General features: G+C 44.2%; 1 protein-coding gene across 2 annotated transcripts in view; it reads left to right on the forward strand.

Moving 5' to 3' along the window:
• Nucleotides 1-14,633, forward strand: part of CHD6 (chromodomain helicase DNA binding protein 6) — a 203,857-nt gene that overhangs the window by 82,975 nt on the left and 106,249 nt on the right. For both annotated transcript variants that reach the window (XM_040248622.1, XM_040248624.1), the window contains 2 exons: nucleotides 5,901-6,048; nucleotides 7,662-7,811. In XM_040248622.1, coding sequence (XP_040104556.1) covers nucleotides 5,901-6,048; nucleotides 7,662-7,811 — 298 coding nt within the window. The remainder of the gene's footprint in view (nucleotides 1-5,900; nucleotides 6,049-7,661; nucleotides 7,812-14,633) is intronic.

Genomic DNA, 14,633 nt, shown 5'->3' on the forward strand with positions numbered 1-14,633 from the left:
TAGTCAAGTCTATGGTTTTTCCAGTGGTCATGTATGGATGTGAGAGTTGGACTATAAAGAAAGCTGAGTGCCAAAGAATTGATGCTTTTGAACTGTGGTGTTGAAGACTCTTGAGAGTCCCTTGGACTGCAAGGAGATCCAACCAGTCCATCCTAAGGGAGATCAGTCCTGGGATTTCTTTGGAAGGACTGATGTTGAAGCTGAAACTCCAATAATTTGGCCACCTGATGCGAAGAGCTGACTCATTGGAAAAGACCCTGATGCTGGGAAAGATTGAGGGCAGGATGAGATGGTTGGATGGCATCACCGACTCAATGGACGTGAGTTTGAGTAAACTCCAGGAGTTGTTGATGGACAGGGAGGCCTAGCGTGCTGCTGTTCGTGGGGTCGCAAAGAGTCGGACATGACTGAGCGACTGAACTGAACTGAGTCCCACATTGGCCTTGCTAGGTCGCGTGTCCATATCTGGACCAATTCCTGCAGTAAAAGGACTAGGACACCATAACCCAGCCTGACTTTCTGCTTACTCTCAGGATTTGGGGGTCGGTACTGGTTATCAGCAAAAAGGTGCTGGGCAGTGAATGTCCACTTCAGCAATGGTATAGGTATATATACCTTTTATGTTTATGTGTGTGTGTATAATTTATATGGTTTTTCTTCAACCATTGTGAGAATGAGTTGCAAATATCATGCCTTTTTATCCCTAAATGCTCCAGTGTACCTTTTCTAAGAGTAATGCCATTTTCATAACCATTTGTTTAGTTACTGCTTCTGTTTCCGTACAGTCTGTAGAGAGACATGCTTAAAACCATGTAAATATCCTGTGTCTCTTCAAGTTGTTCTCCAGATGTAGCATTCCTTGATGGTTCTGGCCTATGCTTATCTTGACTATAGTGGTTACAAAATGATTTTCCAACTCCACCACTCTGTCTACATTTACTGTTTGGATTGTATAATAAGCAGTCCTTTCCCCCTCATTTATTCATTATTTGTCTGTCTGTCTGTCATTGGTGTGGATTCTTACCATTTTCAATGGCTTATAATTCATTACTGACCTTAATTACTTTCATGCTCACATGGCCCCAGTTTTGACTAACAGAGTTCTTTTAGCCGACTCCCGTGCCCTTTTGACGTGCTACCTTTGCTTTTTTGGGCACTCCCTTTACGACACAAAATGTTTCAGGCTGATATTATAACTTCCTTCTCTTGGAACCAGCCATTTTTGTGCGGAACTTTGGAATTCGAAACCAAAATCTGAGAGCTGTGTGTGCAGATTGTGCTTGGATCATCTTTGCTTGTTGGCTTTCTCAGTTGTCAAAGCTAGGGGAGAATACACAAGACAAACACGTGTATGTATGTTATGTCCATGCACATGGATGCACATCTCCATGCACACACAGGATACTCATACTGCACACGTACACGCTTATATGCACGTGTTCATACATATACTTCCCTTAGAAAGCTTGCGTCACATGGAGCCTCCAGTGTAGATTCATCCCACAATCTCTTCCTTGCCTTCCAACCTCTCATATTTACGTCTTCCTGGGTGAGAACCACAGCTCCTAACATCAACACATTTACTAATTTGTTTACTCCTATTACCACAGCTAAAATGGCTTCAGAACTGCTTCCCTTATATGCCTACTGAAGAGAGTTCACGTTTTGTTGGCTGTTTTCCTCACTTTTCCCCAAAACTGAAAGTATATAGTCAGATTCTGTGTTTATAAATTAATGAGATTTTTCTTTTTCCATCTGTTGAGTGCGGTTATGTTTTTCATTTGAAAAACACCTAGATTTATTTATTTCAACTTGTTTTTATCTTTCATTTAAAAAAATTTTTTGTATAGGTAACATGCTTCCAAAAGTCAAATCTATATAAAAAAGATACTTACCCCTTGCTTTATTTGATTTATCATCTTTGTGTCTCTTTTTGTAAAATAAGTAGATATATGCAAGGTTTTTTATTTTCTCTTTATTCTTTCATAAAAAGTAGCATGTTAGTATACTATATATCTTAGAAATCATTCCATGATAGTTTATCGGATTCTTTCTTAATTGTTTTTTACAGCTGCATAGTACTCCTTTTTCTGTGTATCCTCATTTATTCATCACTTATGTTTGGACATTTAGGTTGTTTTTTGTTATTTTGAAATTATCAAACAGTGTTGAATAACCACATGCATATGTGTTTCATATTGATGGAGGTGTATCTTTAGAATATATTCCTATAAATGGAATTGTTAGATCAAAGGGTACATACATATGTAATTTTGTTACATATTATTTGACTACTATGTTTGAAGAACCTAGAAACCAAAGGAGAAAATAGTACATTCATGGTCCAAATCCATCTGTAGCAAAGTGGGGGTTAAAATGTCTTCATTTGATAAAACTCTCAAGTGTAAGTTTTTTAAAACTCATTCCGAAGATGGGGAAAACACATTTCACCTAGTCTTCCTAGAGGATGAATTCAGGTGGTATTTTCTTGATATCCTATTTGAAAGTCCCATTTATAAGCTCACAAGGAAACTTTTCTTCCTGATACTTGTCTTTATCAGAAGAGCTCCAGCAAAAAGTTTTGAAAATCAAAATTGATTCTTTTGTCAAAGGTAATATTCAGAAAATCACTATGAAGATTTCTCAGTAGAGTATTCTTCTTATATATCCCCAAATAGGTAAGCAGGTATCACTAGACTTGTTCCTGTTTTACTCATGTGTATTTAAGAAGTTGTTCTCTCCATCCCACCCCATACCCAGCCTCTGGCTAGGAAACCTGTGGTGCCCCAAGCTTGACTTCGGAGGGGCCTCACTACGGCTCCTCCTTGTCATCATTTAATGTGTTTCTGAAAACATGGAAGGCAAATATATACATGTCTTATAGTAAGGTTTAGTATTTTGAGGAGGTTCTATTCCCTAATTCTGTCTTAAGCTTAATTTAGTTTTGAGCAGGATATTTTCACAATGAAGCACATGGTTCTAGCCCATCTATATAATGAATATTTAAAATGGAGATTAAACATATATAGATAAAGTTTTCCAAAATGAAATTGTATTTAGTAGAAAGATAAAATTGATTTCAAATGTTGGAAGGATTTAAGATTTTACAGAAGATTAAATGGGATTCCAAGCATGTGATTATTATGGTGACTATATTATATCTATATTACTATCTCTAAATGTGTGTCCAAAAAATGAAGCACACACCTTCTTCTGTTGAGAGAATCAACTATGGAGTTATGAATTTTTCTTTTTCTTTTTTTTGGTATATCTGAGTTATTGGAATGTTTTGTAACCAATTCTTTTGGTGATTATTTTGAAATTCCAAGAAGATTAAGAGAAATTTGAAGTTTTTGCATTTGTTGAAAGGGAGACTGGGGATTTAAAAAGAAAAAAAGGAGGCAGGAAACATGATAAAGTATAAACAGTGAGGGGATTGTGAGTCAGCTGAGCTGAGCACCGGCCTCTGCTTGGCTGCTGGCTTTGGGGCCTTTGTGCTTCTTAAACCTGTTTACATCTGGAACATGAGGCTCACCTGCCCTGGCCCCCTCGCAGAATCGCAGTTGCTACAGTTCAACGAGACAGGAAACACTTAAGTGCTTTGTAGAATATAAACTGCTATGTAATTTTCTTAGTGAGAGCCAGGTAACATGAGATAAATATTCCAGTGAAAATTGGACATCTTTTTAAAAACTCTTTTCACCAGAGTCTTCTGTCCTGAAACTGGTAGGAAGTGGTCTTTCTCCCCTGATCCCCAGCCCCACTCCCCAAGTTTCATTTCCTAACTTTGGATCAAAACAATCTCATAAAGAACTTTGCTAATAGGTAGGCAAGCCAGTCTTCAGCCTACGGAATCAAGGGTAAGACTGGGTCTTTACCCACCTAATGAGTGATCCGCGTGTGAAAGGGTGAAGGGTGTTGGGAGAAGCAGACAGACCCCCTGGTCCATGCCAGGCGCTGTCCCTCCAAGGGTGCACCCCACTGGATCTTCCGTCTTCTGTGCCTGTCTTCCCCCACACCTTGCAGTGGCTCACCGGATGGGAAGTACCAGTAACTGTGGCTCTTCCCTCATCTCCACCTTCTGCCAAGACTTACTGGTTCTGCTTCTGTCGAATCTTTCACATCATTTATACCCTTGCATTTTCTCTGATCATGTCTCGTTTGAGTCTTCTTTCTCCCTTGCCCAGTCCTGCCATCGTGCCCTTTTCGTGCAGAATGAGTCTAAGCTCTCCAGCCTCACGTACCCCTGGGTTCTTTCCAGCTGCATCAGCTTGGTGCTTCTTTTCACCTGTCCTGTCACCTAGCCACACAGACTGCCTTTTCACACTCTTCCATTCCCCGAGAAGGTCATGGTGACTATGTGCGTGCCTGGTTTAAATACTTTCTCTTCCGTTTACTAGTGTGTTACCCTGGAAATCTTAACCTCGCTGTTTTTCTTGATAAAATTAGGATAATACTACTCTCTGCCTTAAATGGTTGCTTTGAGGAATAAAGGAGATAATCCATGTAACAGAGAAGGCAATGGCACCCCACTCCAGCACTCTTGCCTGGAAAATCCCGTGGACGGAGGAGCCCTGTAAAACTTTAGAGAACTGTGCCTGCATGTAGTAGGTGTTACATACAGATTAGCTGTAGTTATCATTCTTATTATTGTCTTCTATCAAAATTCTGTGTATATCTTTGCTCAAGTGTGTTTTTCCCAAATCTTCCCAGTTGTATCCATCCATTAGTGCATCCATCTATCCAGTGAATATTTTATCGAATCCTTGATATATGCTAAGCATAAGATTACTACTCGCTGTGAAGAATACAGAACTTAAGCGCATCCTGCACTCTGGGAACTTAGTGTCTGATGGGAGAGCGCAGAGAAGTGTAAACTGTTCATCCATTCAGCACATGTTGATCGAGTCACTGCAGAGGATCCGAGGTCCTGTTTAGTTCTGAGCCTGGTGTCACGTGTAATGACTAACTCTAGTGGAAGATCAAAGTTTGAATGCCTTAGGCAAAGCACAGTTGAGGTGCTTGAAGGAAAGTAAAAGTTGCTCAGTCGTGTCTGACTCCCTGGGACCCCATGGACTATACAGTCCATGGATTTCTCCTGGCCAGAATACTAGAGTGGGTAGCCTTTCCCTTCTCTAGGGGATCTTCCCAGCCCAGGGATTGAACCCAGATCTCCTGCATTGCAGGTGGATTCTTTACCAGCTGAGCCACAAGGGATGCCGTTGTGGTGCTTGGGAGTGTAGAAAAGGGATTTTATCAGCCAGGAGGGGCCAGAAAGGCTTATTGGAGATGTTGCCATCTTAGTAGGGCTTTGCACAGTGAATTTTGCCCATCTCCACCTCTCTCAAGGAGCATCCATCTCCTGCCATGGGCGATGGCTCTGGGTGGTCGGAATTTTATCCCTGTGACCTCCTCAAGGGCTGTGGCAGTGTTGTCTTCAGTTTTGAACTCCTAGCTCTCGTTCTGAGTCTTACATAGATAATTCTCAGTAGAGGATGGTGACGGCTTAGGGAGATGTTCCCATGTACCTAAAAGGGAGCTTGAAAGTAGATGATTCTCAATATCTGTGAAGCAATTCAACTTCCTAGAGAAGACGATTATTTGAAAGTGGGGTTTTTTGGGGGGCGGGGAGATGTTTGTATCATTTTACTTCATATCACATTAATCCTCTCTATAGTAGTCATGATAGGGGTGTAAAAAAAAAAAGTGAATTTTACATCAACCCATGTAGATGTGTATTCCCTTTTTCCTGCAAATCTGACAGGAAACTCTTGTCGCTTTCCCATTAAAGCCTCTCCTGGCCCCAGAATTCCAAGATATACCCTCATAACTTGAATCACATGAGGAATCTTGGCTTTAAGAACTGCCCAACAGTTTTAATTCTGAATTTCTCCTTGTAGCAAGGAGCAAGGACCAACCCCAGTGGAGAAAAAGAAGAAAGGAAAGAGGAAAAGTGAAACATCCGTGGAGAGTTCAGAGCTGGACCAGGGCCTGCTGAGCCCATCCCTGCGGAGCCCCGAGGAGTCCACTGAGTCTGCAGACAGCCAGGTACCGCTGTGCCAGGAGCCCGGGCGGGCACTGCGGCTGCGGGGCGGGGTCTCGCTGACGCTCATCCTGGTGTTCCTCTCTCCCTGTCTCCAGCCCACTTCGCTCGCACCCAGACCTGGGCTGGGCTTTCCCTGTGTTAGTGGGTGACCACCAGGCTCTTTCCCTAGCATCCTGGCCCTTAGATTAACAATCTCCCAGCTGTTTAGCAGTGTTGGCTTCCTTCCAGGAGAGTCGCATGGTATCAGGCTGCATGGAGAGGGAACGTGGAGAGGGGAAGTGTGATCCAAAGTAGGTGAGGCTCCGAGGGCCCCTCTCGCTGTGTAGGTGATGCATTGATGGCTCGGGGTGCTAATAAGCCAGTCTGTGTGAGGACACGTTCATAATCCCAGATTGGACCTGAATTCTGATATTTCAAAGTGCTGTTTCCTCTGACAGCCGCAGCAGTTTATCTGGGCTCTGCCCCCACAAGGGGCCATTTAGGATAAGATCAACTTAAGTCCTGTGATCTTCATTGTAGGAAAGTGTCAGCTCCTAACATCACAGTGATGAATAAGTCCTGGTGTCTGGGGTGTCAGATCCGAGACCCCCTTTCACTGCCTATATACTTGGGTTAGTGACTCCCAAGTATCCTGACTGGCAGAGGAGCAAGTACATGCGGTCCATGAGGGTCAGCAGGTAGTTCATTGTTTCTAGGATGGTGATCTGCACGTGGCATTGAGGGAGAGCTTTTTATGAGGAATCCCTCCTGTAAAATTAAATGTCATTGAGGTGATGCAATAAAGAAATGAACATAGAGGCCCAGGAGGCATCTTTTAGACGATAAGGGCCGGGGGTAGGGTGGGGGTGAGGTTTGGCTTTTGGTTTTATTTTGTAGGGTTTAAGTATTGAAGACTCAGCTGGCTGAGTGGATAGTTCCCGGAAGTGTTTCTGCTGCTTGGATGTGATGGGTAGAGATGAACCATGTGTTTTTCTACTTGAGGAAAGCCACTGGGTTGCTTTGCTGTAGAATGTTATCTCTCTTAAAGGTCATAAGCTATTTAATTATAGTCAAGTCCTTACGTGGTGAGTCACGAATCTCGTTTTGTCACACTCAAGACGTCAGCTTGAATTTCAAAGGGTGGTGTTAGGAGATTCTCAAAGTAAGTCCGAATGAAACTGGTATTATTTAGTGTTTGGAAGTACATGGCAAATCTGGTGAACTTGGAAAATTGAAAATAAACAAAAAAAACCCTGTTAAATCATTGTCATAAACCTGGAGCTTCAGGCTGTGCTTGGAAGGGACCACAGAGATGATGAAGTTACTTCCCATCCCTGTTTCACAGGAATGGAAACCGATTCCAGAAAGGAGGGGGAAAGCACAGGCAGAGATAATAAAACACTTCTCCCTGGATCCTGAGGCTACAGCTCCTACTCTATGGATCCAGGAGGGTGGCTCCCTCTCCTCAGCTGGCTCCCGTTTTGAGTGCATTTCGTTCTGAAAAGAGTTGCGTTTAGGGCAGATCCTTCTTGGAAAGCTGGAGAGAGTGAGCGAGTGTAGTAAGGCGAGGGTGTCCTTGTGCATGCTTTTCCCTCCGACTCACTGAGCGTCTCTGGCCGGTGTGTTTGTCCTGCAGAAACGACGCTCAGGACGGCAAGTGAAGCGCAGAAAATACAACGAGGACTTGGACTTCAAGGTGGTGGACGACGACGGGGAGACCATCGCCGTGCTGGGGGCCGGCCGGACGCCCGCCCTCTCAGCCTCGACCCTGGCCTGGCAGGCGGAGGTACGGCCTTGAGACGGGCCCGCTGGCCTCCGCTGGACAGTCACTTTGACTGCCTGATGGAGTTGTACTGTGGCTCTTTTTCAAAGCATAAGTTCGATCACTTTAACTTCAGATTCTGTCCTTTCGGTGGCTTCCTGCTGAACTGAAAGTTCAGACTCTTTGTCTGGGCCTAGCAGGTCCCTCTGTCATCATACTCTCCCGAATTCACTCAGATACACGACTTTGCGCCATCTCTCTCATTACTCTCCAGCCAAAAGACTTGACTCATTTAAAGCCATGTGTCAGCCATTCTTTCCCACCTACTGCCCTTGGCCTGTGTGGTCCCTTTTGGTTGGAATGCTCTTTGCCGCATGCTTCACTTGACTCTTATTTAAAGTCGACTCTTGCCCCTTGTCCTAATGATTTTTTTTTTCCAATTAATTATTATTTATCTGACTGCACTGGGTCTTTAGTTGTGGCACACAGGATCTTTAGTTGAAGCCTGTGGGAGCTAGTTCTCTGACCAGGAATTGAACCCTGGGCCTTTTTTTTTGGAAGGACAGAGTCTTAACTACTGGACCACCAGGGAAATCCTCTAATGATTCTTTGTTTCACTCCTATTTGTTTCTTTCATAGCACTTCTTAGAATTTATAATTGTGTTCTGATTTCATTTTATTTGTCTCTCCCATTAGAATGTAGAAATCTGAAATGGAGTAAATAGGTACTCTGTGAACAGAATCACATAAAGCAGCCATTACAGTTGGGACTGGGGTTACAAATGTGTATGGAGAGCCCACAGCAGGGCCAGGTCCTAGGACACCAGGAGGAGTATCACCACGTGGTGCCTGCCTCCAGGGAGTTTAATCTGGGAGAAGGAGCGAATGGCTACGCTGGTGTTGTGAGTTAAGTGCGGTCTTGGAAGTGTGTGCTGGAATGGTCACTGGAGGAGGAACGGACAGGAAAGGGAGGTCAGGGTTTTAGGAGAGGCATTTCCGACCTGAACCGCAGCCCCATAGCCTGCTGAGTTCCAGAGGTTGTGATATGACAGTTTAATGAGCTTGGTCAGATGTTGAGGTGTGATTTGAGGAGTGATGGGAGATGATCCCGGGGTGGTAGGGAGAGCCACATTATGCAAGGCCTTGGCTCTCAGCTAAAGTATTTGGCCTTCCTCCTGTAGATGGTACAAGGGGCCTGGGGCAGTCAGAGAAGCAGGATGCCCATCTGTGCAGTTGAGGAATTTCCACTGGCAGCAGTGTCAGGGAAGACGAGGACAGCATTTAGTCCTGGTACCCTCAGATGCTACCAAGGAAGAGGGGGTGGGAATACATGTTGAAAAGGAGGAGGTCTGAGCCAAGGAGCTTGCAGAGGAGAAAGCAAAAGCAAAAGAAGCAGCAGGCTGTGCGTGTGGGATGCGCCTGACGGCCGGCAGCACATTCTGGAACACAGGCTATCTGTCGTTATGGAGTCCCTGTTGCTGACTTGGCAGGATTCACGTTCTGCCTGCGCAGCAACAGCACAAATACCTGTGCTTCCTCCTGGACTCCAGTGTGGCTCCTGGAGCTGAGGATGCTATTATCTCTGCCATCCACCTTGACTCCCGCATCAAGCTTTCTCACGTGATTTCTCACAGCCTTTTGCTCTGTGTCTGCATAGAAAGTAGCTAGGAGCAGGGGCCCTTGTGCCTATGTTAACAATCAGGAAATAAGCACAGAACAGTCCAGGTCATAGCATTACATAGCAGCAGTGGGTCAGTGATGAGCATGTAAGAACTGACTTCGTGTCTCTCTCTGGATCAGGGTTATCCAGCTAATGAATAGAACACCTAATAGGAATAATAATTTGAAGTAGTACAAACAAATAGTTAAAAGTAGTCCTTGCAAGACTTCTTTGACATGATAGGATTATGTTGCTTTACAGTGGGTTTCCTGGGACCTCCCTGTGGTCTAGTAGCTAAGACTTCATGCTCCCAATGCAGGGGGCGCAGGTTCGATCCCTGGTCAGGGAACTAAATATCACATGTCACAACTAGAAAGCCCACATTTTCAGTGAAAATCAAAGATCCCGTGTGCTGCAACTAAAACCCAGTGTGGCCAGATGAATATTTACAGTGGGTTTCCCTTCCTTGGCAATTTTATGGTTGATTTGGTAGTTAAAACACTATAAGGGAATTTATTTACTCCTAGTAAATAAAATCCATTTAGCCCAAGTCATTAACTGTATTTTAATAGTTGTTCTGACTTCTACCCCTGTACCTAAAGGGCAGTGTTAGCTGATCAGACAGAAATAACTTGAAAAGTTTTTATCTTCACAAGGCTCTTTTTATCCTCATGAAGGGTACATTCAAGAAAGAGTTTATATGTGGTGAAACATAAGCTAGAATCTGAATTTGCATTAATTACACCTCAAAGATTGTGACTAAATTTAAAAAAGAAAGAGGCCCAAAATGTAGTTTTGTTGTTGATGTTCAGAAAAGGTAGCCATGTGGCTTTGGCCTCCACACCACAGGACAGACCCGATCACCTGCCAGGTACTGAGCGACTGACCCGAATCAGTGCTCCATGGAGCCCTCTATTCGTGTCTGTTTTACATAGTGGGCTCTCTGGGGAAGTCTGAACAAAGACTTCCCAGACTAAAGCAAAGCCCGAAAGTCAGGGATCTCATCTAGGATTCCAGGCAATCCTCAGAGCGTCCAAGGGCACAGAAAACCAGTAGAAGAAGATTAGACTTTTCTTCCATCCTTCTCCCAAGGCCCTTTGGAAGGGTGTCCGCCTGCTTGCAGACAGGCAGAGAAGGGGCAGAGAAGGGTGTGCAGTCAGCACCAAAAAGGCCCTGCTGCTCCCTCCGTGCTTTCTTTGCAGTGTCTTATTGGCATGTTTAGCCCACTAGTGTGGCTCCTGGCCCCTGTCCCAACCCCAAATTGCAACCTCAGCAGTGCTTGCCTAGTGGTGAGTTGCTGCAAATGTCTTTACACATGATTCATTCTAGCTCGGGCCTGGCAGATCAGCATTGACACCTGGCTTGGAGACTAAAGGACAGTCTGCTGGCTGGGGTATGGGATTAGGGGTGGAAATATGTTCCCATCCTCACTGTGACTCCCTGCTTTCTCATTCTTTGTCAAACCAGTGGCAGTGCTTGGAACAGAGACAAACTTGCCCGGTTATGGCCCATTTACAACATATAGATTCTTACAAGGTAGTCTCAGTTTTTGCTTCCTGCAATTGGTGTGGTTTGTGTGATTTTTGCCACTGAGACATAAGGACTTGAATTTGAACGAGGCATCACTGCCCAGTGCTCTCTTGTGCCCGCTCTTGCATCTTTGCAGACAGTACCCTCTGCTTTGTCTGGTCTTTGCCTGCTCCTGGCAGGTGAGCACAGTGGTTTCCTCGCCCAGGAAGCTCCCTGCTTCCCCTCAAGCTGGAGGTAAGTGCACCTCCTCTGGCTCCCATGGCACTCTGGTATGGTTAACTATGTCACTGTCCTTTAAACACCTGCCAGTTTTTGTTTGCCGTTTTGAAGCCATGAACCATGTTAGGGTAGGGCTTGTAATCTTTTTCTTTTTTTTTTAACTTGTCTCTCCAGCATGAAAAGGCTTCAGTAAAGTAAAATGTACATTAAGCCCCAGGAACTATTTAGAGAAAAGTATGGTGCGTCCCTCCTCTGTTTTGTGGTGTATTCATTATGCCCAGTATCCCTGGAACCCACCCACCTCTTGTTCACAGCCCGTGACTGCACCGATGGGTCAGCGCCCCTGCCGAATTGCTCTGAATATCACTCCTGATTGTGTGCGCCATCACACTGTAAACTTTTGCAAAAACAAGTGTCACTTTTTAGTTGATCATAATTTTCACTTAACATAGGTAGTACTTGACACTGGGTAGTAAGTAACATAAAGACATGCATTCAGTTGAGCTGTTTCAAATCCTGAAAGATGATGCTGTGAAAGTGCTGCACTCAATATGCCAGCAAATTTGGAAAACTCAGCAGTGGCCACAGGACTGGAAAAGGTCAGTTTTCATTCCAATCCCAAAGAAAGGCAATGCAAAAGAATGCTGAAACTAACGCACAATTGCACTCATCTCACATGCTAGTAAAATAATGCTCAAAGTTCTCCAAGCCAGGCTTCAGCAATACGTGAACCATGAACTCCCTGATGTTCAAGCTGGTTTTAGAAAAGGCAGAGGAACCAGAGATCAAATTGCCAACATCCACTGGATCATGGAAAAGCAAGAGAGTTCCAGAAAAACATCTATTTCTGCTTTACTGACTATGCCAAAGCCTTTGACTGTGTGGATCACAATAAGCTGTGGAAAATTCTGAAAGAGATGGGAATACCAGACCACCTGACCTGCCTCTTGAGAAATCTGCATGCAGGTCAGGAGGCAACAGTTAGAACTGGCCATGGAACAACAGACTGGTTCCAAATAGGAAAAGGAGTACGTCAAGGCTGTTTATTGTCACCCTGCTTCTTTAACTTATATGCAGAGTATATCATGAGAAACACTGGACTAGAAGAAACACAAGCTGGAATCAAGATTGCCGGGAGAAATATCAATAACCTGAGATATGCAGATGACACCACCCTTATGGCAGAAAGTGAAGAGGAACTAAAAAGCCTCTTGATGAAAGTGAAAGAGGAGAGTGAAAAAGTTGGCTTAAAGCTCAACATTCAGAAAACAAAGATCATGGCATCTGGTCCCATCACTTCATGGGAAATAGATGGGGAAACAGTAGAAACAGTGTCAGACTTTATTTTTTGGGGATCCAAAATCACTGCAGATGGTGACTGCAGCCATGAAATTAAAAGACACTTACTCCTTGGAAGAAAAGTTATGACCAAGCTAGATAGCATATTCAAAAGCAGAGACATTACTTTGCCGACTAAGGTCCGCCTAGTGAAGGCTATGGTTTTTCCTGTGGTGACGTATGGATGTGAGAGTTGGACTATGAAGAAGGCTGAGTGCCGAAGAATTGATGCTTTTGAACTGTGGTGTTGGAGAAGACTCTTGAGAGTCCCTTGGACTGCAAGGAGATCCAACCAGTCCATTTTGAAGGAGATCAACCCTGGGATTTCTTTGGAAGGAATGATGCTGAAGCTGAAACTCCAGTACTTTGGCCACCTCATGCGAAGAGTTGACTCATTGGAAAAGACTCTGATGCTGGGAGGGATTGGGGGCAGGAGAAGAAGGGGACAACAGAGGATGAGATGGCTGGATGGCATCACTGACTCGATGGATGTGAGTCTGAGTGAACTCCGGGAGATGGTGATGGACAGGGAGGCCTGGCATGCTGCCATTCATGGGGTCGCAAAGAGTCGGACACGACTGAGCGACTGAACTGAACTGAACTGAACTGAATGTAAGTAATGAATAAATATGCTTAAAACATTGTAGAAACAGGTACAATTCTTAACTCCTGGATTAGAAAGATGAGAATGAGGTGTCTTTCTTTCTTCCTCAGGCTCTTGTTTCCTCCGCTTCTTTGTACTGGCCTGTTTTCCTGCTGGCTTTCGCCCTCTTCTCACTCCAGCCCTGACTGCCATGGGCAGGCCCCGGGGCAGAGTGACAGCAGCTCTGCACCAGCCCGGGTGACTCAGGACTTAGGCTGCCGTCCCACTCGGCCCGGGAGGATGGTTTTCATTCTTTCCATTTCTTCGTTGGCCGCACCACCGTTTCCCATCCCAAGTCTTTCCTCCGAGTGTCTCCTGTCTTTGTTTCCTCTTGGCTGCTGCTGGCCACCAGTCCTGCTGAGGCTTCTAGCGTTCAAACATCTGCGGTTTGCACCTCTGTCGTTCCCTGCCCCAGCCCTCTGTCCTTCCCGCTCCATTACTAGGCTCATTTTCCCATTTTCTCATTTTCCCAGGGCAGTTTTTGGCTTTTCTCAGTGTCCCGCTCAAGAATCTAAGATGATTTTGCCTGTTAACTCCTGTTTTAGATCAAAATTCCTGCCTGATTTTCTTCTAAGGAATGTGGCCGCGTTCTGTTCTCATCTACCCCCACTCCCCATTCTGTGTAATGTTTTTTTTCTTTTAAGACTGTTCCTTGGTATCCCAAATAGGCATCCTGCTTCCCCTATACTGGTCCTTTCATCCCATGGGTACGTTTGAGCTTTCCTTGCTGTTTGCAGTCCTCTTGTGAGCCAGCATCCTTTAGGGCCCAGCTGAAAGAAAACACACTATTTGAAATTCAAGCTGTTAATGCTTTCTGCTCTCTTGCTGGACTTAGGGTTACTGTTGCACTGATTAGGATTTACCCCTGGCACATTTCTAAGAAAATTATGTTTTATTTTGCTTCCACTCAGAGCTAAGCCCCTGAGACTGGGCACCTTGTTTGATGCGACTTTGGACCTTCCGTAGCACTTGGTAAATACTTAATGTTTTGAAAAGTGAGTTATGTCTCACTAGAGGCTCTCCTTATTCTAGCTGAATAGAGTGAATCAGGTAGTTGGTTGAGGTTAGGAGTGATGTGAGTTGAAAATTTTTTCCCTAAGGGAAAAAATGAATTTCATGAGTTTCTGACATGAAATTGAACAAATTAAAATGGTCTTCTTTGAAGGATAATTTGAGAAAATTCCAAGAAGTTGGGAACAGATGGCTGTTATGGAAGTGTGTTCGGCAAGCAGATTTAGTTTATATCTGGGTGTATCTGTATACACTGAGTGTTTATACACACATGATCATGCTTTTGCACAGTCTCTGTTTAGGAAAAAGAAATCCTGATTTTCCAGTCTTCTTCCTACTTTGATGTGTGTTTTTGGTAACACTAGCCTCTTTTTTCCCTTTTATTAGGATAGAGTAAAAAAAAATCTGTTGTCAGATTTTGATGATAACTATTGTTTTTTTTTTT

The sequence above is a fragment of the Oryx dammah genome, unplaced genomic scaffold (genome assembly GCF_014754425.2).
Source record: "Oryx dammah isolate SB20612 unplaced genomic scaffold, SCBI_Odam_1.1 HiC_scaffold_10, whole genome shotgun sequence".
Taxonomy (NCBI): Eukaryota; Metazoa; Chordata; class Mammalia; order Artiodactyla; family Bovidae; genus Oryx; species Oryx dammah.